Source organism: Scyliorhinus torazame, chromosome 1 (genome assembly GCF_047496885.1).
Source record: "Scyliorhinus torazame isolate Kashiwa2021f chromosome 1, sScyTor2.1, whole genome shotgun sequence".
NCBI classification, from domain to species: Eukaryota; Metazoa; Chordata; class Chondrichthyes; order Carcharhiniformes; family Scyliorhinidae; genus Scyliorhinus; species Scyliorhinus torazame.
Window position 1 is genome coordinate 138,926,936 of NC_092707.1, and position 24,492 is coordinate 138,951,427.

General features: G+C 44.0%; 1 protein-coding gene and 1 pseudogene across 2 annotated transcripts; one reads left to right on the forward strand and one right to left on the reverse strand.

The window, feature by feature from the left end:
- Nucleotides 1-328: 328 nt before the first annotated feature.
- htr1d (5-hydroxytryptamine (serotonin) receptor 1D, G protein-coupled) lies at nucleotides 329-10,386 on the reverse strand. Of its 2 annotated transcripts, none has more exons than XM_072500912.1 (2): nucleotides 9,652-10,386; nucleotides 329-6,325 (listed from the first exon to the last, which is right to left on the reverse strand). In XM_072500912.1, the coding sequence occupies exon 2, from the start codon at nucleotides 6,177-6,179 to the stop codon at nucleotides 5,046-5,048; it is 1,134 nt and encodes a 377-aa protein (XP_072357013.1). In that variant the 5' UTR covers nucleotides 6,180-6,325; nucleotides 9,652-10,386; the 3' UTR covers nucleotides 329-5,045. The 2 variants fall into 2 exon arrangements, with proteins under 2 accessions (XP_072357013.1, XP_072357012.1); XM_072500911.1 differs by having other exon boundaries at nucleotides 9,553-10,386.
- Nucleotides 10,387-17,122: 6,736 nt separating this feature from the next.
- On the forward strand, nucleotides 17,123-17,289 carry LOC140430239 (U2 spliceosomal RNA; annotated as a pseudogene).
- Nucleotides 17,290-24,492: the final 7,203 nt, after the last annotated feature.

A 24,492-nucleotide genomic window follows, 5' to 3' on the forward strand; every position in this document is an offset into this window, starting at 1 on the left:
TAGCCTTCACCACGCTGCCTCCCCCACACAGTACCCGTTACCTGTAAAATGCCAGTGGCGAAAGGAATAGGCTCTGGCATGCTATATCAGCAGCACAATTGGTCTCTGGGCAGGAGGGCCTTATTTCATCTTGCCCGCTGCTCTGAGCATGACATAGCGGTGAGAAAGTGACAGAAATTTCATCCTCTGCCTTCGCTCATCATTATACTGGCAACTCCCAACCTGCCTCAGGAAGATTGGTGAAATCCAAGTCAGTGAGTGCACTGAGCATGTCTGCAAGGTGAAGGACTTTACTAACTGAAGAGATGGCGGCATTGATTAAGAGACATTTTCATATGATCAGGTTTTTATTCCCTGCAGTTTATCAGTGACTGTCACTCATACACACAGAGGAAAGTTCCAAAGTGAACAACTTTAACATTGCAGCAAAACTTTCTGAGTACAACACTGTTAAGTCCAAAGCCATGATTGTATTTAGTCAATGCTTGTTTCATTAACAGAGAAAATATTCTATACAGAATTATATCAGACTTGTTAAACAAGCAGTTGCTAATACTGGCTGCTGTGCAGATTCAATTCGTAGTCTGATTTCTTTGGGTCTTCTGTTTCCTTTCTGTGAACTTTAATTACATTCTTGCTGTCAGATTGAAATACCTTGCAAACTTAGACTAATTCTTCAATTTGCTGCCTTCCTCTTCTGAAAGCCCGGATCTTTCTGGGACACAGTTCCATGGGGAGCAGTAGATGCCCACCCAGTCCTCACAGGGTGGGCAGATCATTTCACCGCAGAGGGGAATCTCAGTCAAAGCCGATACTGTCCTCCCTGAACATCAGTGGCCTTGTGCAGCTTCCAGCAAGGCATTGGCAGGTAGTGATCAGGAGCTCATATTTTCCCACCTCACAGCACAGGGGTACTGAGGCCAATTGTAGAACCCCAACCGCTGCCCCTGGCGAGATCAGATAACTCCATACAGACTGGGATATGAGCGAGTGAATTAATATACTACAAGAATCGAGGCTTACTCAATATGTTTTATACAGTCGTTTCATTTGTTCTGTCCTGCTTCGGGATACATATTTTATAGCACATCATTTGAAAATGGGGATTACAATCTTTGCTTTTACAAACTCTAGGTATTACCTTTCTCAACAATAAACACAAACTCTCAAATGTCTGACTGCCGAGTACAAATGATCTTGTATTCTGTTATCCATTGGCATCCACGATTCTCTGGGTCCTGTCACTGTTCTATAGCTAAAGCCGAAGTCTTCAGGATAGTAAGAGGATAAAAAGGAAAAAGCAAAAACGAAAAAAGGCTTTGTTTTGGCAACTTTTGTCAACCTTTTCTCTCCTACTGCCCTGTGCAACTTGATATATTCACCCTCTGATGCCTTGTCCAAGGTGTCACTCAGCTGAGAATAGGAAGGTCACTGGCAGTTCGGGAGGAATTAAATGCCAGCCCAATCCGGTTGCTACTCTGCATACAGCACAGGCATCGTTTCAGGTTAACCTTCTGGAGTGGCAAACCTGGCTAATTTCCCTTATGCCTACTGATTTCTGCAAAAGTAAGGCCATTCAGTGATTTGTACCCACGCACTCCTAACCTGCCTGGTCAACGTCCAATTAAGTGTGTCAATTAAACCACTTCCTTTGGAGTGCAATCATTGACTAAACTCTGCCAATACATTTTGATGTACATTTCTGAATTTTGATGTTAACCTGGCTTTGATCAATATAAATTCTTTGAGCAGTAGCTTCCTGAAGAACAGTCCAGTTCCAGTGTAATTAGTATACTTTTCCTGATCCTGTAAAGATTCACTGTTGCTGTCTATTTGAAAGTTGCCAAAGTCATAAAGGGCACTCACTGACTTCACAATTTGAATAGATAAAACTTTGATTTTTGGCAAATCAGTTCTGCGATATAAGGAAATATCTTTGATAACCATGACATTATTATTTACAAGATAGTCTTCAAGGCAAAATGCAACTATTATATATAATTGTTAAAGAAATACTTGGTTGAGCAAGATGTGTGCGTACTGCAACCAATTTTGTGGATTAAGCAGTACAGGCTATCAAGCGAATAGGCTTTTATATTTTTCTGAGGTGAATATTGCTACAGTTTTATAAGATGGTAATTCCTTCCATGAAACATGTTAGTTACAGTGGATTTGTGACATGTAACGCATTCTAAATGCAACTACAAATTGCCTCTCTCAGTTCTGTTCTGTTTGGTACTCCTCACCTGCAGGCACTCAATCAATTCAGCATTTTTGGCGATCACAATAAGAAAAAATGTAGCATGCATTTTGCAAAACGAATGCTCAAAGAGTTGCATGCGGAATGATAGGAATTCCTACAGTGCAGAAGGAGGCCATTCGGCCCATCAAGTCTGCATCGACCCTCTGAGAGAGCACCTGACCTAGGCCCACTCCCCCCGCCGTACCCCTGTAGCCCTGTAACCCCATTTAACCTGCAGATCTTTGGACACTAAGGGGTAATTTAGCATGGCCAATCCATCTAACCTGCACATCTTTGGACTATTGGAGGGAACCGGAGCACCCGTAGGAAACACATGCAGACACGGGGAGAACATGCAAACTCCACACAGACAGTCACCCAAGGCTGGAAATGAACCCAGGTCCCTGGTGCTGTGAGGCAGAAGTGCTAACCACTGTGCCACCGTGCCGCCCTATGACCCGATGAACTGTCCTTTTACTTATCGGATCTTCTGCTCAATTGGTATGGAATGCTAATCTCAAAATAGGAAGGGGAGTTTGTAAACAGGGCAGCAATGTTAGAATTACTGAGTATGTCATTCGGAATGATATGCCAGATAATTTGCAATAACCTTTCTCAGAAATACTGATTCAAATTAAACCGTGACATTCTTTGCATACCTAAAGCTTCAGTGCTCCTGTCTGTGTCCGGATAATGTGAAGCAATTTCAGGTGTGCAACCGGTATTAAAGTGGACTCATAAATACATAGAATTTACAGTAGGAGATAGGCCATTTGGCCCTCCTGCTCCATGCGGCTCCTTATGCTCCACAAAAAACCTCCTCCACTCTACCACTTCTAATCCCATTCGCAGACTCTTTTATCCCCGTAAATACATCTCATCTATTCAATTAATTTTTGAAAAAACTAAATTCTGGAGTCAGGTCTTACCTAAAGACAGGAGATGCGGGACCTTCCTTGCTCCCGGTCCTCTGCTGCTTGATGGAGTACCATTCTAGTCTGATGTGAAGCTGGTTATGGAAAGTGAGCGGGCAGTGAGCGGGCAGTTTGCTGAATCTCCAGGGCGCTTGATAAATGTGGCCCTCAGGATTTTTAATGTCAATCGAGAGTGCACACTCTTGGCTACTCTCTGCTGATGTTAAACAAAAAGGCCGCCAATCAGAAACATTCACTTTGTTTCTGCCTCCACAGATGTCGCCAAATCTCTTGATGGTTTACAGTACTTTCACTCATCCCTGCAGGCCAACTTCCATGTAAGCTTTGATTTCAGGAGCGTTAATGGGACAGACAAGGAAGGATTGGAGGTGAGGACTAGATTCCTCTGACCTTGACATAATATGGTCTGGGCAATTTTCAGCTCCCGACCAGCACCTACATGCCGCTGGTAAATGGACAGGGGTGAAACTTTGGAAGGCAAAGGGGAGGTGTCACCAATCAGCACCGTTGATGCTAAAGAGAAAAAGTTGGTGACAAGCTAAGTAATGGACAGTTTTCAGGAGTCTTCCTGAGGGAAGGGGAAACCCCTGGAAGGGGAGGTTGAAGTTTCCCTGTTGTAGCCAAGAGGAACTTCCCTGCTGCTCCTGGTCTCATCTATTCCAGTTCCACTTCACAGTGCTTTCAGCTAACCCTAAACAACTTCCCTGCTCAGGCCTCCAGTTACAAATGTGTCATCGGTCATCAGTCTACATAGTTAAGAGAAACGCCCTTAACACCTTAACATTTCTCATAGTATGCAAGTCACCCAGCCAGTTTTAACAGCCCTTCCAGTTTCTCCTGAATGGATTGGGTTAAAATCTCTCCCACGTATGTTGAGCTTTCTCCTAGACTACAACGTGCAATGAAGGGTAGCCCAAAGTATAACGACAGTCATGCTGGCTGCACCTCGCTCTTCATCGTGACCTGCATCAGTTCTGCAGTTTCACATAACTGCAGAAGACTTTATTTTAAAAAATCTATTATTAAGCTCATGATATTGGCGCAGTTGTGGATTATATTTAACATAAATAAACAACCACTCCTGAAAGCAGACAAGGGATTAATAATGAAGGTGATCTCTGCCACCTATTGAGTAAATTTCTGTTTCTGAAAATATCTTATTACAAGCTGAAAAGACATAGCTTAACCGTCTCATCAGAAAACTGCCCAGCCATCCATGATTACAGAAATATATCCAACATCGCAAGGACATGAGACAATGTGAAGGTCGGAATAATTTTATACCTGTCGTAACTTTGGAGGTGATATGTTTGTAGTGTGTTCTGTGTTCTATCTTTCAGTATCATATACTTCCACATTTTCAATGCAAGTATACATGCCGGTATGTTGTTATATAACTTAGCTTGGTGAAGATATTTTACTCCGAATAAGTTGCAAAGCACTGTTCCACAGACAGCAAATTTAATATCTGAATTGAGTGACAAGTGATAAAATGAAAATTTGTATTTAAATATAATAAAATTCTAAAGGTTCCTGTAGTGCAATTTTTGAATGTCAGCATTTATTCGCAATTCTTAATTAGCTTGTTGCCTTATTCACACTTATGCAAAAATGCTTAACTTAACCTTGCCCCTTCGGTTTAACTGACAGATGCATCAAGTATTTCTGAGTGGAATATCCCCTCATACAGAACTGTGTGAAAAATAAAATCAAAGTACTAAAACGTACAATGTACAAGATAAATGCAGACACAAAGTAATGCCCCTAAAAACAACATTCAGTAGATTGGTCTCTCTCTCTCCTCTCTCTCTCACACCTATGTGATAATTACAGGAAAAATGCACAGTTACCATAGAATTGGCTTACAGTCAACATCGTTTGAAACGCATGAGTTTCTGGAAGGCCTGTTTGAAGTCCTCATTAAAAGCCGTATATATAACAGGATTGATGAGTGAATTTAAATAACCAAGCCATGTGAAGAGGTCAGAGAGGACAGGATGAAACCAACAAGCCTCTTTGCAGATACCCATTACCAAGGCCACTACAAAGAAAGGGAGCCAGCAGAAAATGAAAGCACCAAGGATGATCCCTAAGGTTTTGGTGGCCTTCCGCTCCCTGGCTGCGCAGATCCTTTTTCTCTCCAGGATGCTGTCTGAAACTTTGACTTTGATATGGTTCAGGTAGACCGGGGATTCACCAGAATGAGGGAGGGTCTCTTGGCTGTTAAAGCCGACAGAACACAGAGATGACCCAGTGGACCCGCTAATTAGTTGCACAGTAGTAAAGCGCTTGCCAAAAGCTGAAGGTGGTTTCTGTATCCTCGATCTAGCTGCTACATAAATTCTGCCGTAGAGTATAATGAGCAGCACACTGGGAATGTAAAAGGCTCCAAACGTGGAGTAGATAGTGTAGAATATCTGGTCAGTGTTGACTACGCACTCCTGGAGTTCATCAAGAGCTTTTGATTGCCTCCAGAATAGTGGGGGTATAGAGATGCAAATTGAGATGACCCATACCACAGCTATCATCAGGCCTGCTCTACCAGGTGTGCGACGTTTAGTGTACTCCAAGGCGTCTGTGATGGCCCAGTATCTGTCCAGAGCAATTACGCACAAGTGCAATATGGATGCAGTACAAAATGCAATGTCAGACGACAACCAGATGTCACACATGATCTGCCCCAAAGTCCAGGTCTTGATGACAGTATAGACAATGCTGATGGGCATCACCAGAATAGCTACTAGGAGGTCTGTGACGGCCAGAGACCCAATGAGATAGTTGGCGGGTGTGTGGAGCTTCCTAGTGAGGCAAATGGTGACAAACACAAATGAATTGGAAAGGATGGTCGCCAAGGTGATAATGCCCAGAACAACAGACAGTGAAATCCTCAGCCCTAACTGACTGTTTTCATCCCAGGTGATGAGCATCGCAGTGGAATTTTCAGAGGAGTTAGTTATCATACCTTGAAGAGAAACAAGAGTGGAAGAGTTATTGTGGTCCATCGTCAATGAGATCTACTGTGCAGATCCAAGTGAGGAGCATTGTTTGTTTCCAGCCCAGTATCCCTGCAGCACTCTGACGTCAAACTAAAGAACGACTGTTGTTACTCCTACTTAGACCCATTGTTGATCCATCTTCACATTCATACCTATAAGCATAAAAAGAAGAAATCCAATGTATAATATTATAAGCCTGATAGAGCTAAGAAGTAGTATTTTAGGATGTTATACAATTCAATTTAGCAAAGTGTATTATTAAAAAATCTGTAATGAAGTCAAACAAAGTTTGAATGGCTGAAATGTACCAAATATAATAAGGGGTGGCCTGTGTTGCAAAAAGATTTGGGGATATTTACAATGTTTGACAAAGAGAAATTGCATCAGAATTACTATTGATCAAAAAGAAGGAACCTACATTTATTTGCAGCCTCTCACAAATGGAGCATGTCACAAAGTGCTTTACAGCCTCTTCTTCCCCAAAGCATAGTCACTGGTATAATTTTGGAAACACGGTGATAACTTGTGCATTGAAAGCTCTCATAAAGAACAATGAGATAATGACCAAATAAATTGTTTAAGTGATGTTGTTTGAGGGATTAATATTGGCCGGAGATACCAGAAAGGATTGGGACCTCAGTTAATGCCTAATCTGAAGGAGTGCTCACAGTCCCTCACTCCTGCACCGAAGGTTCATCCTGGATTCTGTACTCAATTCTCTGGAGACGGACTTGAATCCATAACCAAGAGGTGAGAGTGTGACCAACTGAGCCATGACTGGCAGGAAAAGTACTGCAATTTCACTGTGAGGTATAATTTTCCTGACTGTGTGCCCTGTTATCTCTCTCATGTTGCATTTTCCTTTTCACCCTTTGTAGGCATTCTGCTGTTCATTTGTATTCTCTCTTGGCACCAAGATCGCAGATTTTTTTGTTTTTGTTTTAAACAAGCACAAAATGAGGAATGCGAGACAAGGGGCAGCTGTTTCTAAACACCAGCGACTCATTGGTGTCGCAGAATCGCAAGGCACAGGTGGAGGCCATTCAGCCCTATGCTGCCTGTACTGCCCATTTGAAAGAGCTTAATTTCCCTCCAGCTCTGCAACTTATACCCCCCCCCCCGCCCCCCAAGTAGGCAAGGCACATCTGGAAGTAAATAGCATTGCATGGCGTTTCTTACTGCAGAGCAGCATTGCAGGGTTGTATTTTTTTTAAAAAGGGAAACATGGTAATGATCTAATTGTGTTCACTTAACGGCACCTTACCACAGGAAAAGCAAAATGCACGATACCAAAGAACACGAGGAAGTAGAAGTGGAAAATAATGCCCGTTTGTCTTAAATAAAGAATCATCCCCAATCCTGCATTACTTCTGAAGTGTAAAACCAGATTACCCACTATAGCCCTCTATGGGTTAATGTAAGCATGGAAATATCAGGAATTAGGAGGGGATTTGGTATAACGGTTATTACTGACATCGTTTACATTCCAATAGTGTATGTGCATCTCCAGTGAAAAGTACTGAAACAACTAACACACAATAGCAGAAATGTCCTGGTCACCCATCTAAAGAATCATAGAATCTGTACAGTGCAGGAGGCCATTCAGCCCATCACGTCTGCACCAACCCTCCGGAAAAGTACCTCACACTGGCCCAGTTCTCCACCCATCCCCCCCACCGCTCCCTAACCTGCACATTTTTGGACTGTAGGAAACAAGAGTACCCGGAAGAAACCCACGCAGGCACAGGGGGAATGTACAAACTCCACACGGATAGTCGCCCAAGGCCGTAATTGAACCCTGGTCCCTAACATTGTGAAGCAGCAGTGCTAACCACTGTGCAACCGTGCCACCCAAGGATCAGAGACTATAAAAGGTCCACAATACAGGATAATTAAATCCAAGGCCCTGGTGTTAGCATCTCCAGAAAAGGTCAGTAACATCACACCAGGGCAGTTTGAAATGTTGAATAAGGCTGGGAGGAAAAGAAACTCTGGAAATGAAATAAAGGGCTTCTGGAAAAGTGACCAGGAAACTAATATAAAAATCAAGTGATTCACTAATATCCTTTGGGGAAGGAAATCTGCCAGCCATAACCTGTCAGGTTTATCTCCGGCCGACTCCTGTTCAATCCAATTCTTAGCTGCCTTCTGAAGCAGCTTAACAAGCCAATCAGTTGCATTAAATTGTGGACCGGGAGAAACCAGGAGTGGCCAGTAGATGTTTGCTCTTGAGGGTGATTTCAACACCCCAAGAATTGATTAAAAAAGCATACCTTTCTTTTGTTTAAAAAAAAACTTGTTTCAAAGTGATTAGGAACAAATTCTGGGGTCGCTACAGCTGAAATTCTGAGTTATCAAGTCTGTTCGCCTGGCAGGGGTGAAGCAAGTGGGGTAACAGTAAAAACGGGAGAAGGTAATTTAGAATAATTAACTATTCTCATGGCGAGACTATCTCAAGGGGACCACATCACGCGGGTCCTCTGGGCGGTGTGGAGAGAGAAGGGGGGGGGGAAGGGGGGGGAAAGGGGGGGGGGGAGGGGAGGGGGAGGGGAGGGGGAGGGGGGGGGAAGGGGGGGGGGGGAAGGGAGGGGGGGGGGAGGGGGGGGAAGGGGGGGGGGAGGGGGGGGGAAGGGGGGGGGAGGGGGGGGGAAGGGGGGGGGAGGGGGGGGAAGGGGGGGGGAGGGGGGGGGAAGGGGGGGGGGAGGGGGGGGGAAGGGGGGGGGAGGGGGGGGGAAGGGGGGGAAATCGCCAAGTGATCGAGAGGTGGCGGACTAACAACAGGACCTACTGCTGGAGAAACACCCAACTGGTAAAGAAATTAGAAAAAACGATTGAACTCTTGGGATTTTCCTTATATCCTGATGTGGGCTTTAAGGCAGTGACGGTTTTGGACAATTTTTAACAGATTCCATTCAACAGTAACTTTAAACTCAGTTCGTGGAAAATAAGGGTACCCATCTCTGTAAATAACGAAAGAACTAGTTTCGACCAAAAGGGGACTTTTGACAGGCGCGAAGTTAAAAGAAAAGGAAGTCTCTGAATGGAACACAGCGGAACGGTGTTTAAACAAGAAACATTCTTCACAAATTGAAACTGTTTCAAATGGGCAGAAACTGATACTAACAAGTAGTGGACAGACTGTAAATCGCAACATGCACGGGGGCGCCACAAGGTGCAGCATGGAATTAAAGTTACAACCTGGGGGGGGGGGGGGGGCAACGGAATTAAACATGAAAACAATTCATTATTAGCCAGCAAGTAAATATTTAAAGACGAACCCGTTAAAGGAACAGTTAATGAATATTGCGAATAAAAGGATGCAAGTGATATGTAATATATATCGAAAGGATTGCTCGATGCTAGTGGAAGATATACTTGCCAGTCTGATTTTCTTTTCCATGCCTCTTCTATTTCTGTTTTAACCTTGTCTCGGGTTTCTCCAGCACGGAAGTTTGGTTTCTTAAATGTGAAGGCTTACCGTGTTGCTAGCTGTCAGGTAAAAGGTGTATTTTCCTCCTGAAAAAAAACGTTGCTCCTCCAGCGTCGCTTCTTGTCTAATGCACAGTGTAAACCTCTCGCATCTCCCTAACCAGGGAGTGGAGGCTGGGCTGCTGCTGTTGGTTAACAGAGCGTTTTGCTATTAACATTCTCCACACTCCTCACTGATCCAGTGAACCCGTCTTTGCAAAATTAAATAGCATGTCGAAATCAAAATTAAGGGGCAAGAGGCCTCCCTCCTCAGTGGTTTAACTTTGCTCGGCAAAAAAAAAACATGCCAGGATTAGCTATTCTCTCAGTTTTGACTGAAACATTATACAGAGAAGCCAAATGCAAAATAAAGTCATTAGAAGAGGAGTAGCATCCAGCAGGCTACGTGGGACTATCAGCAGGCAGGTACTTCAACCCCTTGTCCCCATTCAGCAGCTCGGAGTAGCAGCATTGCCAACCAAATGCAGTCCTATTGGAGCGGCGCAGTTATGTGTATGTACATTATAATTTGGTCCCAGCGTTGAACAGCACAAAGTGGGCGATTTGCAGAGCATGGGACACGTAACAGATAGCTTTGAGCAACATGATCTGCAGCCAAACGCCAGGAACCAGAATGGGCTTCACGTTGAACATGGGGTGCCTGGGGATTCGATGCAGACCCTGGTTAGCTTGCAGGAGTGATTGTCAGAATCAGAGTGTCGTTGAGACGCTCTGTGATCCCATGCTATAAAGCAAAGGTCGCCCAGGAAGACGAGAGAGCTGAGCTTCCACACAACCTCCCTGAGCCAACCATGAATTAAATAACCCAAAATGCATGATGAATTTAACTATGGCTGGATCAGCCGAAGAATTCATAAAGGGACTGTTATCTGAAAAAGAAGAATATGCAGGGTTACAGGGAGAAGGGGGGGGGGGATGGCACTAAGTGAAATGCTCATTCAGCGAGCCGATGCAGAAACTGGGGGATGGCACTAAGTGAAATGCTCATTCAGAGAGCCGATGCAGAAACAATGGGCCAAAGATGTAGATTTAGAATTATTGTCACATATACCAAGGTACAGTGAAAAATATTATTCTGCGTACAGTCCAGACAGATCGCTCCATACACAAAAACATAGCATACAAGATAAATACATGAGGATACATAATGAAAATTCATAAATATAGAGAGCAGATGAAGTATGGGTGGCAAGGTAGCACAGTGGTTAGCACTGTTGCTTCACAACGCCAGTGTCCCAAGTTCGATTCCCGCTTGCGTCACTGTGTGGAGTCTGCACATTCTCCCCTCGCCTACGTGGATTTCCTCTGGATGCTCCAGTTTCCTCCACAAATCCCAAAAGACGTGCTGTTAGGTAATTTGGACATTCTGAATTCTCCCTCCGTGTACCCGAACAGGCGCAGGAATGTGGCGACTAGGGGCTTTTCACAGTAACTTCATTGCAGTGTTAATGTAAGCCTACTTGTGACAATAAAAATTATTAAAGTATCTGGTATATAGTGCTACAACTGTAGAGAAGATGCATAGAAAGATAAGTTCAGTCTATAAGATCAGTTCAGTCCATAAGAGGGTCATTCAGGAGTCTGGTAACAGCGGGGAGGAAGCTGTTTTTGAATCTGTTGGTGTGCATTCTCAAACTTTTGTATCTCCTGCCCGATGGAAGAGGTTGGAAGAGAGAGTAACTGGGTGGGAGGGGTCTTTGATTATGCTGCCTGCTTTCCCAAGACAGTGGGTGGTGTAGACAGAGTCAATGGATGGGAGGCAGGTTTGTGTGATGGACTGGGCGGTGTTCACGACTCTCTGAAGTTTCTTGCGGTCTTGGGCTGAGTAGTTGCCATACCAGGCTGTGATGCAGCCCGGTAGGATGCTTTTATGGTCTCTTCCTCCAAATGGCCGCCTCTTGTGATTCTGTGAAGATGTCCAGATCCTTTTGGCTACCTTATTGAGGGAATTGCAAAGATTGATTTATGACATTTATTCCAATATAAGATAAATCCAATAATCTGTCCATGAGGGTATTGGAGCTTGTGGGATCTTTCTGCCACCTTTCTGACATCACAACAGTGCAAAAGTACTCCACCGACTGTGAAGCATTGGGATCTTTTTTTAAAATTTATTCATGGGACGTGAGCTTTGCAGGCTGTGCCAGCATTTATTGCCCATCCCTAATTGCCCTTGAGGGGGCAGTTTATTGCTGTGGGTCTGGAGTCACATAGGCCAGACCAGGTAAGATGGTAGATTTCCTTCCCTAAAGATCATTAGTGAACCAGTTGGGTGTTGACGACAAGCGACAATGGTTTCATGGTCACCACTAGCCTTTTTTAAATATCCAGATTTATAAAAAAATTAATTCAAATTTCACCATCTGCGGGATTTGAACCTGGATCCCTAGACCATTACTCTGGGTCTCTGGTTTACTAGTCCAGTGACAATACCACTCTGCCACCACCTCACCAAGGGCATGAAAGACACTATTTAAATGCTAGTTCTTTATTTCTAATCATCAATTCTTCTCTTAATGAAAAGCAAATTGCAGAGCAGTAATTGTTAATTTATTTTCTTATTGATCCATTAACAAGTGTTCAGAATAAAACATTGTCATGTTGTATTGAAATGTCTCTTCTTCCGAGACAGTCCCTTGGGACCGAGGATACCTTTTTTCCAAACACGAGGTTGTAGGTCCTGAGATGACTAAAGTCCCATGCTGGATCCTCAATGCTGGGGCAGGTAGTGTTAGTCGAGGAAGGTAGGTGGGGTGCTCGGATTTTGCTATGCTTCTTCTGCTGTTTGTGCTTGGCCTCCACCTGGGTCTCCCGAAGACGCTCAAAATGTTTGGCATCTTTGCAAATGCCTTTTCTCCAATTTGGGTCGTCTCGAGCAAGAGATTCTCACAGATCGGTGGGGATGTTACATTTTTACACCGAGCCTTTGAGGATATCCCTGAAACATTTCCCCTGCCCTCGTGGTTACCGCTTGACGCAGCTTGGAGTACAGAGCATGTTTCAGGAGTTCTTTTTGTCAGGCATGCAGATGATGTGGCCCACCCAGTGTAATTGATTAACCATAACCAGCGCCTCGATGCTGGGGATGTTGGCCTGAGAGAAGACATTGATACTGCAGAGCCGGTCCTGCCATTAAATTTGCAAGTTTCGCAGAGGCATCACTGGCAATATTTCTCCAGGGATTTAAGGTGCCTCATGTGTGTTGCCCATGTCTCACACATAATGTAACACTTTTCAGTGGATCACCACTTCTTTGTCCTCATCTGATGCATCCTCTGTAATGGCCTCCAAGTGACATGGTGTTTGTCATATTGCGTGTAATTTTGTTGGGAGAAGTTGCTTGTGATTTTTTTCGCCCCTCAATTCATGCTACAATATCACAAATACAATACGCAGAGACGGAGATGGGGAGGATTTTGCTCTCGGGGGGTAATGAATCTGTGGAATTCCTTACTGCAGAAGGCTGTAGAAGCTTGGTCATGAAGTACATTCAAGGCTGAGATAGACAGATTTTTAATCAGTAAGGGAATCATTGTGGGTTATGGCGATTGAGTTGGGGATGATCACATCTGATCTGTCATAATTTTGTTGAATGGTGAAGCCGACTCAATGGGCCGAGTGTTCTACTTCTGCTCCTACATCTTGTGGTCTTACTAGCTACAGAAGGAAACTTCACTATACCATGTTTCCCACATTACAACAGTGACTTTACTTCAAACATTCTTCATTGGTGATAAGGCAAGTGTTTTGAGTTCTGATCAGAAAAAAACAAAATATTGCAGGCACTGGAAATCTAACAAAATGCTGGATAAACTCAGCAGCTCTGGCAGCATCTGTGGAGAGAAAAATAGTTCACATTTTGAGTCCGTATGACTCTTCAACGGAACTAAGGCCAGAATTTCAGGGCCATTCACACCGGCGGGATCTTACGGTCCCGCCAATAGTGCACCGCTGCCATGGGTTTCCCGGTGGTGAGGGGTGCATTCATCGGAAAAGCCTGTTGACAATGGCGGGACCGGAAGATCCATCGCCGGCCAATGGTGGGCCACCATTTTCATGGCGGGTCACATGGAAAGGTCTGCCCTTTTGAGTTTGCTCCGTTTCCTTCTCCACTGATGCTGTGAGCCCTGCTACGTTTTTCCAACACTCTCTGTTCTTGTTTGGGTTCTGATGTGGTTGTGAAAGGCGCTACAAAATGCATGTATTTCTTTACGTATCTCAAATTGCAATTCACTTTTGTTTTCACATGATCAGTTCTTTCCATTATTTTAAAAGTATTTTATTTCCTTGCTGACATTTCCCTCATCATTGAGTTACTCTTACAGCAGAATCTTTCTCTTCAGTGTCACTGAACCAAAACTATTGAAAAACAACTTCATGTATCCCTCATTTCTACTGTTGGGACTTTGCTTTGCAGTCACACCCGTCTCCACAGCCATAGGACTACACTTCAAAATAGCCCAATTTACATGGAGCACTTTGGGATTGTTTCGAGAAGTGCTTTAAGGTTACATAAAGATGCAAGTCGATGCTTATCTTTGCTTGGCTGCAGGGAACGTATATCAATTTTTTTAAAGCATTCATTGCCAAATATGAAAGGAAAAATGTCACATTTCCGTCCTGCCTTTCATGATCTCAGGATGACCCAGTGTAATTTACAGCCTGGGAGTGCCTTTTGAAATGTTGGACGCGATTCAGCAGCCTCATTGCACCTGTCTTGGTGTTGGGATGAGGCGGTTTAATCTTGAGAGGCTTCTGCTGGGAATCCCATCAGGCTCATTTAAATATGTGCTCGCCCAATTCACACGTGGCATGGGATTCACCAGCCTCCTCAATGAGGCCTGAACTGGGCACTGCCTGTTATTGGTTCACAAAGTTGTGAACCAGTCATGATGGCACCTTTTGGGGGGGGGAGATTTTGCTGGGGAGTTGAGGCCCCCAGCTGGAGGGGCACTGGGCAGGATAGTACCCTAGGAACTCCCCTGACACTTGGGCATCTTGGCACTACCAGCCTGCCACCTTGGCACCCCAGTGGTGCCAACCTGGCAGTGCCAGGATGCCCAAGTGGCACTGCCAGAGTGCCAGGGTGCTCAGGTGCCAGGTTGCCTGTGCCAGGGGTCGGGTCCAGGGTCCTTTCCCAGAAGGAGTGGATTGAGGGGGGGGGCTCGAGGACCCTGGAAGAGATGCTTTGGGTGAAGTGAGTGGTGTGGGGGCGGGGGCGAACTGAGGTCATGATGAAGGGGGTTGAATGATTGTCGCTGCCTTTAGAAATGACGCCCTAATCCATAAATGACTTGAAGAGTGGCCTCGACGGGGAGTTCCTCACCATGGCCAAATAAAGCAAAGTGTCGTTGAATATCGGGGTCTTTAGCACCGAGAAACACTCCACTAAATATGCTATTTAACGGACTTTAACTCAAGTCCACTCTATTTACTGTTCTAAGGTTGGAAATGTGGCTGCCAATTTACACACAAATTCTCACAAACAATGATGTGACGAGGAGCAGACAGCATTTGCTCGTGTTGGTTGAGGAATAAATATTGATGAATATTTAATGAATAAATATTGACAAATATGGAGAAAGACTTGGTAAGCTGTTTAAAAAAAAAAAAAAAAAAAATGAATTGGTCCGATCATTTAATGGTCATTAACCCAGATTTTGACTCCCCATGTTCCTCGTGTTTGATAAGGATGGTGCCTGCTTCCCAATCAGCCAAATGTGAGGCTCCTTGCTGTCATTCTAGGACAAAGAGAAGACGAGGTCACTCCTTTACCAGCATCCACTCTGCCTGTCTCCAGATCATGAACCTTGAAACTGGGAAGTTGTCCCCCGTGGAAGAAGAGTGGGTGCAAATGTCAATCAAAACTCAAATTCGAGCTCCTGTCTCTTAAGTGCGAGTACAGCAAGCTAGAATTTTAGAGATTATACCACCCACCAGGCTTATTTTTAGTATACTGATAGGTAGCGGGACATGCAAATGGATTGCTTGGGAACAGTAAAGTATTTTCAATGATGAGGAGACAATTTTAGCAGAAATGAAGTTTATTGGTATTTAAATATTGCTTGTGTAATACCATAAGCAGAGATAAGATTAAATTAAACAGCATGAAACTCATACAGTAATTGGTAAATGCTGAGCTAAGTAAATTACTTTGTAAAGGTCATTGAACAATATTTAATTTCTGCTTGTTTAATATCTTGGGGTTATTTTTTTTCGAATGACATTCCCCTTTATGATGCGTTGCTGCTTTTGCACGATTCTATTGCCCTGAGTCCCTTTACGTTGAAGCATGAAACTGAATGGCCCAGATATTCATGCCAAAATAATGGGGAGGCCAATGGTATTCAGAGTTATTGATATGCAAGTGGAACAGCAACACCAGACAAGGGACAGATGCAGAGTTAAATGCAAAAATCCAAACGATACTGTCCAAGTCGAGCAGTTACACTGTTAGCTTCACAAAAACAGCATCTCTCTGCCTGCCTCATTATTGACATACATTTAAATAATGTGAAGTTGGTGTATTTGTAAAGTAAATACAATTATAAACACCCCCCCCCTCCCCCACAGAAAGCAAATTCTCGTCCTTTCCAGTTTCAGCACCCTTTTAGCTACAGAAAATTCTTAAACATGTGAAGACCTGTTCCTCCAGGTTTCAATGGCTCCAAGCGATTTTTAAAATGTTAAAATTTTAAATACAAACTTTTGCACATCCAATCTTCATTTTCATCTTTTTATTTCTCTTTCTGCATCTGATTTGACATTAAGTTCACCTGCTCTAACATACACTGTGGTATCTTCTCTGTCCTTGCGCTGTCAATTTCGCAATCCTTCAATCTGTTTGGTTCAGGAGATATACTGTTGTTTGCCTTGTTTACTCAGGTCCCAGATGCCCAGTTTATCAACTTGTGATGTGAAACATTTTCAAACCTTCGTTGGTGAGGATGTGTCTGACCAAAGGCAGATGCTGTTAGATGCCCTGCTGCAGTAAAATCGAAGCTGATACCAGTGGCAAGCACATCCGCTGTAAAGTCTCTGAGCTGTCTCATATACAAGTATTAAGAGCTCTCTATGCTTTTTACTTCCTTAACCTCCAAATTATGGATGTAACATCTCTTTAACAGGGTTCCTGGCAGTCCAGAAATTTCTGAAATGTAAGATGGAAATCAAAAGTCTTTTTCTTCTGATGTAAATCAGCTTCTCTTCTAGTGTAGAGCCATCGGGATAGGAAGTGAACATTGTTACCCCTGTTTTAAAATTCTGGGATCCAACCTCCTGCGCCTCTAGAACGCCTGAAAGATGTCCAATGCATTAATGGGTTGTGCCACCTTTCAAACCACTAGCACCCCAAACAGGCCTTCACAGACATGAATGATGGACCTGAGATTCCAAGCTCAACTTTGGGCCTCAGATCATGCATGTGCACAGATGATGCGCCTCAAAACAGGAGATAGCCAATTACTATCTTGGCCCTTTGACTAAGATCAAGTATAATATCTGTTCTCATAAGTTTATTTAATATCTGAGGACCAAATGTTAATTGTTTTTTGGAACAAGAAGATGTGGCTGGAAGAGTTATTTGCTTTACAGCCAATGAAGTATTTTTTGAAGTGTAGTCACCCCTGTAGTGTAGGAAAGACAGCGGCCAATTTGAGCACAGCAAGCTCGCACACGCTATTCTTGTGATGTTGATTGAAGGATAAGTATTGGCCAGGACACTGGGGATAACTCCCTTGCTCTTCCTCTGTGTAGTACCATGGGATCTTTCATATCCACCAGAGCGGCCAATGGAACCTCAGTTTAATGTCTCATTGGAAAGACAGGGCACCTCCTGACAATGCAGCACTCCGTCAGTACTGCACTGGAGAGCCAGCCTTGATTTTGGTGCTCATGTACTGGAATGAACCCAGAACCTGGCAATTCAGAGACAAGAGGTCTACCAACTGAATCTCAGCTGACGCCAAACTACAACTTCCCAATCTGACGAGGGCAGGCTGCACCGTTCCTGTTGAAATTTCCGGTGGCTATGAAAAGCGGTTTTCTCTCTTTATAAGATTTTTAATGAATATTCCGACTGACAAAAGTGTCATAACTCAAATCATGATCCTGTCTCACGACCACATCATTATCCCACCTACCCTCTGTTTTTAGGCCTTGTCAAAACATCACTACCCTGCTGCTTAGTTCCATAAGGGTTAAAGATTATATAAAGATCAGTATATAGGTTAGAACTAAATATCTTTTACACAGACATCAATAATAATATGGCATTGTGCCACAAACTGTAGTTGAAGCAGAATAGTTTCAAAAGGGAATTGGATAGTTCCTGGGAAACATGAAATGTTTAAGGGTTTGGAACACAAGCATGAGGATGAATGAAATTACAAACAATTTGTGGAGTAAAACCATTGGCAGAGGTTTGATTAACATATCCAGTGCAAGTTGGAATGCCAATGTTGTTGTTTCTAATGTGAGAAAGTTCCTATGGGACCTCACTAAGCCATATGAATTATTAGACTACATGGATAAGTTGTCGCTTCAAAATATTACTTCAAGCTAAGTCAGGCTACTATGTGCAGAGGGCATTCATTTGTACAGGTGTTAAGCTAATTTAAAATATATATGAAGAACTTCTTCATTAAAAGGATGAAAAATGTTGGATGCAATCTACCCACTGGAGTAAGAGGGTGCTACAGGAAAAATGTTACTAAACTGGAGAGAGCGCAGAAGAGATTTACAAGGATGTTGCCAGGACTCAAGGGATTGAGTTATAGGGAGAGACTGGACAGGCTAGGACTTTTTCTTTGGAGTGTAGGAGACTGAGGTGTCTTTTTCCCAGGGTTGGGGAATCGAGAACTAGAGGGCATAGGTTTAAGTTAAGAGGGGAAAGAATTAATGGGAACCTAAGGAGCAACTTTTTTTACACGAGAGAGTGGTACGTATGTGGATTGAGCTGCCGGAGGAAGTGGTTGAGGGACATTGACAACATTTAAAAGGCATTTGGACAGATACATGGATCGGAAAGATTTAGAGGAATATGGGCCAAATGCAGGGGTTAGCTCAGATGGGCTTTTCGGTTGGCATGGACAAATTTGGGCTGAAGGGCTTGTCTCTGTGCTGTAGATTCTATGAATTGGGGCCAAACAAAGTACAAATGGATGCGAAGCTGAGAGAGTTCGCATCATCGAGGGATATGCTTTATTGGCACAGTCAGCTGTTTCTTATCTGTGTCTGTATTGTTGAGTGGGTGTACGAAAATGTGTTTTTCATGATTGAACAATATTTCTTTAATCTTAAAAGAGAGAAATGAATTACTTTTATGATCTACCAATAATATTATTTTAAAAATCAGAATTCCCTTGTTGTGACTCATATATTAATGATGAGTTACCGGTTTGAGACATTCTCAGAATGGTAACTACAGAATAAGTACCTCGCGTTATCTGATTTATGTTCTGAGGCATTACTCAAACTCTTTGGACCAGGATGGAGTTCTGTGCCAGCGTCCAGTCATGGAATCCAATCCCTGGCAGAAATTATAATGGTTTAAGAGGATATGTGAGAGTGCCAACATTTGCAAAGCCTCTCTGCCCGTCAGATCAGTTGTGGCCCAATGTTAGGACTTTTGTCTCTGGTCATGAAGGTGGAGGATTCTAAACACTGTTGTTGAAGGTGGTGGTGGTTGGGGGGGGGGGGGGGGGGGGGGGGGGGGGGAGGGAGGTGGGGGGTGCTGTTTCCACACCCCCTGTGGTGTGTTACTCAGCTGCAGGAGGTGGTATCAATTGGATTTTGTATTTAATCCACCTGCCCACTACCGGGAAACCGCTTCGGCAGGACTAGCAGATCCCATGGCGAGAACAGCTGGAAATTCCCCCCACCCCACGGTCGCAATATTAAACCAAAGCCCCACTGGTCATCTTGGATGGATATAGCAGACCCCATGTCACTATTTTTGAAGAATTGCAGGGGAGCTCTTCCAGCCAATATTTATCCCTCAACCAACAGCCCTACAAAGAGGGAGTTTGTGGTTATTATCATCATTTTGTTTTTGGGATAAATTGCCTGTCCTATCCCTATACTACATTAGTGACTATAACTCATTGGCTGTAAAGTGCTTTGGGATGTCCTGAGCTGGTGAAAGATGCTAGAAAAATGCAGAACTCTCTCTTTTCTACGTTGCATAGCTGAGAAGTGAAAACTACTTTGCAGGGAAGTATTACCACACTTTAATGTCTTTATACATAGGTCAGGGAAGTCAGAAAATTACCATGTGACATTCTGTAAGATTTATCAGCCGAAGTCTTGCTGCCCAAAATCCATTAGCAACTCTTCACCTGATATCATTTTAAATAGTAAGGTAATCTTTGCATGTTGCCAAGTAGTGTCTAATTCTAACTGCAGTATGCAATTTCACAGTGGAAATGAGCATTCAGATTAATTTGAACTTTCAGTTCAAAACACGGGAGATGCTGGATGACTCGAGCATGATGAAGCAGTGAAGCTGTTCAGGTTTGGCTGGATAAGTTCTCATTGACCAGGTGGGTAGATACAGAAAAATTTCCAGCAGGGAGGTATCAATGTTTGAGACTATTATCCAGAGAAATTGGATACTTTGGATAGAAGATTTGGACTTATTAGGGATTCATTTTGAGAAATAATTAAGATGTCCAACTTGCATTAAAGAAAATTACTTATCTTCTCTACCATATTCAATTTTGGAGTATTTCTGCAGTTCTGTGAAAAAAAACTTTGAAATTGGAAGACTGAGGTTGAAATGTGTCTGTGCAGAGATTGTGTGGAGTCAGGTTCTGGAGTCAATCACATATTATTTATATCTAAATTTGCAGGCAGCACGGTAGCACAGTAGTAAGCACTGTGGCTTCACAGCACCAGGGTCCCAGGTTCCATTCTTGGCTTGGGTCACTGTCTGTGCGGAGTCTGAATGTTTTCCCCGTGTCTGCGTTGGTTTGTTCCGGGTGCTTCAGTTTCCTCCCACAAGTCCTGAAAGACGTGCTGTTAGGTGACTTGGACATTCTGAAAACTCCCTCCATGTACCCAAACAGGTGCCGGAATGTGACGAGGGGCTTTTCACAGTAACTTCATTACAGTGTCAATGTAAGCCTACTTGTGACAATACAGATAATTATTATTATTACTCCAACTGGACTCAGTTCTTTTTTTTAAGCCTTGCTAACCCAAGCATGCAACTTTAGTGCCAAATATTTAGTAGGCCTGGCAGCACCTTAATAGGGACTGGTACTGAAAGTGGATAATACTTTATAAAATTGCAAACGCCTATGGAGTAATACCTCTAGAAACCGGATCAGTTAAAGACCAGTAAAGTAATAGCCATAGGTTGGGAATGCTGATGGGATGCATCAGGAGGATTTAAGGTGTACAAGTCCTGTGACCTCGACGTTGACCGCAATTATGTTCAGGTTCATTTAATGAATTTTCAGGAGTTTGACCCATGTTGAATTCATCTGTAGCACACAGGGTCAGGACTGCAACCCCTGTCTACAATATTACAACATTTATATTACAAAATAAAAGAGCTGATTATTTGTCTGTCACATTTGTTCACTTGCTAAAGACACAAGGGGCTGGATTCTCCGTTTCAGCGGCTAAGTACCAGCGCAAATGGAGAATCTGCTGGAGGTGCACGACAGGAAAATTGGCGCGAACCCCTCACCGATTCCGGTACCGGTAAGGGGCTAGTACCGGCCCCGCGTGAAACTCCCGCGGATCACACCAGAAACAGCCGGAGAATGGCTGGGTTCAGGGCTGCGCATGCGCAGGACTGACTACCTGCACCGGCCGCGCTCGAACCCTAACCCGCCAACCGCGACCCCACAGCCCACCTCCTGAACACCCCCCAGCCCTAGCTGAAGCCTCCCCGGCCAACGGCACTGATTCTGGACGGGTGTGGCGTAGCTGGACAGTGCCCGCAGCCGGCACGCCGGGTTAGCGATTGCTGGGACCACATGTGGCCGCGCCGTTGGGAACTCCGCCCATCTTGGCGTCCTGATGACACCAGTTTGGAGCATAGCGGACCGGTGTAAAACCTGTGCCTTGCCCCGATTGCGGTGTCGGAATCCATTCTCCGCCCGAACGCCAATCGAGATTTCGGCTTCGGGCTACGAAGAATCCAGCCCATGATTTAGCTACATAGAGGTGGAAAAACTCAACACAACCAGTTCCCAAAACGCAGAAGAGGCTGAATGTCATGTTATTGTATTGCATGCACTTCTAAAGATAGGGGTCCCAGCAAATTATCTGAATTCACTTTGTATCTGTATCAGCACCTCTGCCCTCAGTTACTAAGAATCTAAGGTCAAGAATTGCTTCCCCAAACCTTTTTGCCTCTCTATCTCGCTTTCCGTCTTTTGGACACACCTTAAAACCGTCCCCTTTGACCAAGCTTTTGATGACTTGGTGTCAAAGTTTTTTTGATAGCTTTCTTGTGAAAGGTTTTATTTAAAGACGAGGTTATTTATTTTAAATGATGTCAAAAATCAATATTGAACCCACTTGCAGAAAAAGACATGGCATTCTCAAAAGTTTTATTCTATTAAATCAATGCTTTTCAAACTTTTTTTCGAAGGAATCACTTTTTGCCAACCAGCCATCCTTCTGGATCCATGCCTGCCAACCTTCGGTACCCATGCCAGCTGACCTTCGTGAGCCACACCAGCCGACCTTCACAACCCACGCCACATTTGCTTACCTTTAATGCGAAAGGGGAACCTGCTTGGTCCTCATGATCTCACTTGAATCAGGTCCAAAGGAGCAGAGGGCAATGAACATCAGGTGCAGACTTTAGCCATTTTCTTTGTGTCGTCTTTGATTTTGTGAGAATAGAAAAGCCAACCCCGCACATGTAGGTCGTCGTGAAGGGCAATAGCAACAAAATGCTTGTTTATTCAGCACTGGCTACTCCCTTGGACATACTATTCCAGAATGCAGACAGCCTCATGGGCTTTGGCCGTGTTTTCAATGTGGTATCACAGTTCAGGTGCAGCAGCATAGTCTTTTAATTTGGGGTCAGCTTTAAGGTAATAACTGACTCTGGGGTCTCAACCTCAAAAGGAATCTTTCACCCACCACTTATTTTTCAAAATCTGAAACTTCTCTCATTTGCCAGTACTTCCCTGCATACAACACTCATGGGTTTTGCATCCTTATTTACATTGGCACAATTGACAACACGATTCCTCAAGAAATCATCTTTATACTCCTTTGTTCCCAAGTTAAGTTTTTTCTTTGTAAGCTGTTTATCAGAGGCTCTGGAGCTCTGTACAGAGTTGACATTAGCACTGCTCTGTCCTACCCTGGATTCTCCTCAGCAGCTCTCTACAGCGGATTCTGTTATGAGATCCTGTCCAGTAGGTATACTGCCTATTTGTGTCTCTGGCTGTCTCTTATTTGTAAAACAGTAATTCATCTTCACAGTCCACTTGCTTTGCTTGCTAGCAGCTCGGCAATGGAAGCAGCTCTCCTCCGTTATTTGGTGCAAAAGTACATAAGAGGGTGCTTGACATCAAGTGTACGTGACCTGCTTACTGCTGCCGCTTCTGGTCAGAAGACTGCACACAGCCTCATTTCTTTTCATTTAAAAGGTGGCAGAGGCTGCCATTCTCAACTTGAAAGCTGGTAGCTGCTGTTGGGTGCTTCTCCCACAATCAAGACCACTGTGGGAATGGCGCGACTGATTGCTCTGGACCCTCCCAACACCTGCCTGCAACCCACCTGCAGGTCACGACACGCACTTTGAAAAACCCTGTATTAAACTGGTTCAAAAATTGGCCTGTGTAAGCACTGCGGATAGATTTGAAATGAAGCCGTCCGCTCCTTGTAGAGAGAGGCTGAAATTTTCCGGCCGTCCCCATTGGTGGGATCTTCTGGTCTTGGTGATGTCGGCCAAACCTCTCCCCCACCCCCAGCCCTGCGTTCCCCAGTAGCAGAAGTATGGACAATGAGAAAACCCGCCGGCCAATTGCGGGCTGCCTCAGTCGTCGTAAAACAAACGACAGGGGAGAGGGTGGAAAATCCTGCCTAATGTTTTCAATGCCTTATATGAGAGAATGTAGGGCATTCAGGTAAGTATTTTGATATACCAAACTTGCATGTGAAAGCCAACTGTAGAAATAAAACTGAAAGCATGGCATAATGGCACAGTGGTTAGCACTGCTGTCTCACAGCACCAGCGTCCCAGGTTCAATTCCCGCCTCGGGTGACTGTGCGAAGTTTGCACTTTCTCCTCGTGTCTGCATGGATTTCCTCCGGGTGCTCCGGTTTCCTCCCACAGTCCAAAGATGTGCAGGTTAGGTGGATTGACCATGCGAAAATTGTCCCTTAGTGTCCAAAGATGTGCCAATTGGGTGCGGTTACGGGGTTATGGAGATTGGGTGGGGGAGTGGGCCTAATAGGATGTTCTTTCAGAGGGGCGGTACTGACTCGATGGGCTGAAATGTCCTCCTTCTGCACTGTGGGGATTGTATGAAAGTAAGGAAAAATCTAGCCAAAGTGGAAACGGCAACACGTAAGACTTATCATGTATCAAGGGGTTATATAATCCAATAAGGAGAAGAGTGGCAATCACAGAAGAAGGCCAAACTAATAAAAATTCTAATTAAGACTTGTCTGTGACTATGCGCAGGATTTAATCATAAAAGTTTTACTATAAAAGGCACGTTAGCTGCAATAAATCTTTTACGGCCAGAGTACATCAGCAATAGTGATGATATAACATTGTAGCTGCCTAATCACTGGTGTGTGGTGATCACCTTGCAGCTGTGTGGCCTCCTCATACAAGGTTTTATGAAGA